Source organism: Mangifera indica, chromosome 10, assembly GCF_011075055.1.
Source record: "Mangifera indica cultivar Alphonso chromosome 10, CATAS_Mindica_2.1, whole genome shotgun sequence".
Lineage (NCBI taxonomy): Eukaryota > Viridiplantae > Streptophyta > Magnoliopsida > Sapindales > Anacardiaceae > Mangifera > Mangifera indica.
This window is the reverse complement of record NC_058146.1, coordinates 12,634,847-12,640,390: the sequence shown is the minus strand read 5'-3', so window position 1 is coordinate 12,640,390 and position 5,544 is coordinate 12,634,847. Positions and strand designations below refer to the sequence as shown.

The following is a 5,544-nucleotide window of genomic DNA, read 5'->3' as shown; positions in this document are numbered from 1 at the left end:
CTCGAGTTTCCTAGCTTATATAACGATGAGGTAATTTACACAATGACACAACAACAACAACCATTTAATAGAAACATGACAGTATGTAAACATGACAATTAGGAAACATAATAGTACACAATATTAAGCATGTCAAATATGTAAACTCCATGTGCAAACATTAAGCATGTGCAATATCAGGCAAGATTGGTCATGTGTAGCATGTACACATACGAGTATGTACACTAACCAATGTTAAGTAAACATTTCAGCAAGTTTCAAACATGAAAGCATAACCCTGAACACTAAATATCCAATTAAATATATAAGCAACTCACAAATAATTGCAGCACTAAAAATTATTGCATTGTTGTCATTAAAAGAATATTGCATTACTGTTGAATTATTATAACAAAGGTCTTGTTACACCTGAGAGAATTAAGGTTTAAAGAAACCTTCTTTTTTATGCTAGTAGCACTGCACTCTCGGGTTTCTCAACATATATAACGATGAGGCAACTTACACAATGACATAACAATAACAACATCCATTTAACAATAACTTAATGCACTCACACATACAAACTGATCATGCATCACTAGGCAAATATACATATTAACTCCATTAAGCAAATTGATCATGCATACAAAAACTCATACACAAGCCAAACAAAGCCCTCTCTAGTGTGACTTCTTCATTGGCTCACTTTCCCTAGACTAATCCATTGTCGTTAATTTGTGCCAAAAAATTCCCACAGTTGATTTCAAAATAATCATATTGTATTTAATACATACTAAGCACATTGTTTGAGCAAGGCATTTTTAGCTGTCAAGTCCAATTTTTGTGCGTATGGGTTTTCATGTTTTCAACATGTGTCTTCCCTCTGTGCCACTACATCAACCACCAAGGTATACAAACCCTAAATCACTGAAAAAGGCCAAAAAATAGCAGTGCGTTTAAAAAGCAATGCCACACATCACAAATTCGTGCTTTGCATGTGCATGCCTCACCTGCAACATTAATTGCAAATTTTCTTTTTATTTGCAACCCATTTTCATCTTTCAAAGTCGTTTATAAAATTAAGAAACGGGTTTACCACATTAACCTTTTTTTTAACTAAAAGTGTTAAACTTAATAATTTATGAATGGGTTTTTGAAATTTCTATAGTTAAAAAGAAGAAACTTGTAAAAATGACAATGTGAGAATAAATCCTTTGGCCATGGCGAAATAATAAAAACCATTAAATATAAAATCCGGAAAAAATTCCCATTTCTTTTGTAGAATTTGACTTGAAGTGTAAAGACAATTTACTCCTTGATCTTATCACCTTTGTAGAAAGCAAGCATAAATACGGTCAACTCCAATCTCATTTCCTGTGTATCCTCTTTTTCTCTCTCTCCCTCTCTCCATGACTGACTTACGGTACGGACTAGTTTTTTTCTCAGAAACCCTAATTTTCAGGTCCACACTTTCTTAAAGCTTGCTTCTTTCAAAATGTCCATTCAAACCATCCTTTTTCTCCATCATCTCTTTTAATGCCCACCTTCAACTCCAACTACCTTGGCTTTTGTTTTCATTTTTCTCATCATTCTTTAGTTCAAACTACTTTTTCAGGTATCAATTCCTTTTCTATACGTTGTAGAAAAAAGTTCAACTTGAATTCCATTTCTCAATCCGATTGTGCCCTTGTTGTTTTTGTTCATATTCTGACTTTCTCTCTCTCTTTTGAAGAGAAAGTAAAATGGTGATAGACTTATCAGATATTGATACAACAACAAATTCAAGCTCGATAAGCAATGAAAGTTGCAGTAGTTTTAGTCGTCTCTCTTTCGAACTCCAAACTTCTAAATCATCCCCAGATAACCTAACTCTCAAGCCTCACCGTTCTTCAGACTTCGCTTACTCAGCAATCCGTTCAGCGACTTCTGCCCGAAAAGCCGGCCTCACTTTCCGAGATTTCGCTCTGCTCCGCCGCATCGGGGCAGGAGATATAGGAACAGTCTATCTCTGCCGTCTCAACCACTCTAAGATTATGGTTGGAAATGATGAGCAGTGTTTGTATGCAATGAAGGTGGTGAACAAAGAGACATTGGCTATGAAGAAAAAAGTTCATAGAGCTGAAATGGAGAAGAAGATCTTGAAAATGTTAGACCATCCATTCTTGCCAAGTCTTTACGCTGAATTTGAAGCCTCCCATTTCTCCTGTATTGTCATGGAGTTTTGTTCCGGTGGTGACTTGCATTCTCTTAGACATAAACAGCCTCACAATAGATTCTCTTTGACTTCTGCAAGGTACCTTCATCTTCTTCCTATCGGAAATAAATAAAACTGCAACTTTTTCAAGTTTTGTATTATTAAAATCATTTATGGAAATCTTTGTAAATATTTTGATTCTGGGTGTTTTGTTTTCTTGTGTAACAATGCACCGTATTGCTCTTATCTTGTCTCCTTTGCCACAGCAACGTCTTCTTCAATGAGAATATATATATATATATGAGAATAATAAACTTGATCTTATACATCGTTTCGATCAGTAATTGGGTCGTTAAACATCACTTTTATATTTCCCGGTTTCAGATTTTTCTTTCATAATCAACTGACTTAGCCGCAAATTTCCTTTATTTGATAATTTTCCATTATTAGCTCAATACTGTTTTAGTTTGCTTCTTGGATGGAATTTACCTCATTGTGCAAGAATTCAGAAGATTTTCTCTGAGATGGGATTTCGTTGTAGTTTTCAATCTCTTAACTTTTTGGTTGATAAGATAATTAAAATTAATTAATTACATTTTTTTTATTTTCAGATTTTATGCTGCGGAAGTTTTGGTGGCTCTTGAGTACCTTCACATGCTGGGAATAATCTACAGAGACTTGAAACCCGAAAATGTTTTAGTTAGGTCGGACGGTCACATCATGCTTTCGGATTTTGACCTGTCTTTGTGCTCAGACGCTATCCCAGCCGTTGAATCTCCATCCTATTCTCCTGACCCCGCGTCTCCACAATCTCAAACCTACACACGTCAACAAATTCGTAGTATCTCTACGCGCTTCTCTTGTTTTTTTAACCGGCTATTCCGGTCTAGAAAGATCCAAACGTTAACCCCTAACCGGCTCTTCGTTGCCGAACCGGTCACCGCCCGGTCATGCTCTTTTGTGGGAACCCACGAGTACGTCCCTCCTGAGGTTGCGTCAGGTGGGTCCCATGGTAATGCTGTTGATTGGTGGGCCTTTGGCATTTTTATATACGAGATGATTTATGGCCGTACACCATTTGCTGCTCCATCAAATGAAAATACACTGCGCAACATAGTGAAGAAACCATTGACGTTCCCCACCCAAGTGCCTTCTTCGACATTTGAGCTCCACGCGCGGGACTTGATTTCCGGTTTGTTGATCAAGGACCCCAGTAATCGACTTGGATCGAAACGTGGAGCTGCCGACGTCAAAACGCACCCGTTTTTCAAAGGTCTCAACTTTGCTCTTGTACGGTCACTGACGCCTCCTGAGATTCCGGGTCTTAGAAGGGCAAAAACGATACCGTCTCCTGAGAAAAAGATTAAAATACAAGCAGCAGCCATTGATTACTTTTGAGCCGGACAAAGAAGAATCCACGGCGTCCTGTGCCACGTTCTTGAGCCCACCTTGCCAAATTTTGTTACTGGCGGGTGATATATGTGTATATTTTTTTAACCTCTTTGCTTAATTTGCAGATATTATATAACTAATTGCGTAAATATTATTATTATGGAGTAAATGAAATTGAAAATAGAGTAAGAGATCAATATAGTACCTATTTTCGGTACAATTTGATGATTATTGCCCATTTGAGTGGCGCTTAGATTTCCATTTATTTTTTCTAAAAAGCAAGTAAGAAAGTTAATAATGCTCAAATTCATGCAGTGCCAAGCCTGTTTGTGTATTTTTGGATGTAATAATTTATGTATTAATGATTTTAGAAGATCATGTAACTGAATTTTATATTATTTTTAATTTAAAATTATTTTATATACATAAATTAATATTAATTATTATTATTATAAATAGTTTTATAATAAAATTATGTACATTCAAATTTGAGTATTTAAATAAATATTTAAATTGTCATTTATATGATTATATGATTTTGAATTAAAAATAAAATAACGTTCAATCAAATGATAATATATTATCTAAATATCTAATTAAATACTCAAAATTAATTATACATAACTTTATTTTTTAGTTTTATGATAATAATAAAGTTGTATACCTATTTTTTAATACCCAATTAGGTTGGGTGTTTAGTTATATAATATCATATAATTTAGATACTTAATTAATTATTCAAAATTGAATATATATATATAAAATATTACTTTCTATTGTAAAGAGGGTTTGACCACAAATATTTTCATTTTTATTTACTACCTAAGATGTATTACACATTTCATGCAATACAACTTGCACGTTATTGTATTATTTCATGGTTTTTCATTATTTTATTGGTAAAGTATGTTTTTTAATTATAAATCTAATGTTAATTAAGTGTAAAACCCGGTAATTAGAGAAGAGTATGATGTGTGAAGCATGATTAGTCTGGGACACAGCCAACGGCTTAGATTGCCTCTCAATTCCATTATAAAAATTAAAATCATTGGATAATAATAATTTAGTTGAAAAAGGAAAACGGGTTTTTGCATGAAGCAAAAGACAAGGGAGCGTGAGAAAAGGGCGAAGGTGAAAGAGAGGGTTGGTTATAATTGGCAAGACAACACATGGGAGTGTCGATGTGAACACCTGCCAACCAGGCAGATTTAACAGCTAACTTAATCGGAGTGGCCCCATGTCTGTCAAACTATACGTAATGGTATCCCCACCTAACTCTACCCAATCACATTCGCCCACACGGCATTTTTCTGTTTGCTACGTGGAATTCTTATTTCCGCTAATTATCCCTGCTGCAATGCGAGTGGCTTCATCATACAATTATTGAGAGATAAATTACTGTATAATTAATTACGTAGTTTACCTCCCATTCTATACTTTATCCACTTTTTGGTATATTACAAGTATGGTATATAATGTCCAATAATACAAGATAGGGTGTTAATTATTATAAATAAAGTGATTAAATTGAGTAATTTTAAATTGAAGATAATCTTGAGATCAAATATTATTTTAAAACTAAAAATTGAAAGATTTTCTAAATTATTATTAAATATAAATTATTAGTATATTTGATAAAATTGATATATATAAATAATTACTGTATTTAATTTATAAGAATAAATAATATTAAAATATTATATTACTTAAATACTTTTAAAAGATTATTAGGTATAAATTGATATTGTGTAAGATAAAACTAACATATATTCTATTGAATTATTTGTTTTCATGTATTTTAAAAAATATTTTTCATACTAAAAATATAATATTAGAAGTTTTAATGTTGTCAAAATTTGAAATTAAAGATTAAATTATTTTTTAGAGTCATCGTCATATTGTCAACACTTTTTTTTTTAATTTATTTTCTATATTACTGTTATTTCAAGTGAAAATTTTTTTCATCTAATAAAATTAAA

General features: G+C 32.8%; 1 protein-coding gene across 1 annotated transcript; it reads left to right on the top strand.

Moving 5' to 3' along the window:
* The first annotated feature begins 1,353 nt into the window (after positions 1 to 1,353).
* On the top strand, positions 1,354 to 3,725 carry LOC123227409 (protein kinase PINOID-like). Its single transcript, XM_044652198.1, has 2 exons — positions 1,354 to 2,272; positions 2,785 to 3,725. The coding sequence occupies exons 1-2, from the start codon at positions 1,722 to 1,724 to the stop codon at positions 3,569 to 3,571; spliced, it is 1,338 nt and encodes a 445-aa protein (XP_044508133.1). The 5' UTR covers positions 1,354 to 1,721; the 3' UTR covers positions 3,572 to 3,725.
* The last annotated feature ends 1,819 nt before the right edge of the window (positions 3,726 to 5,544 follow it).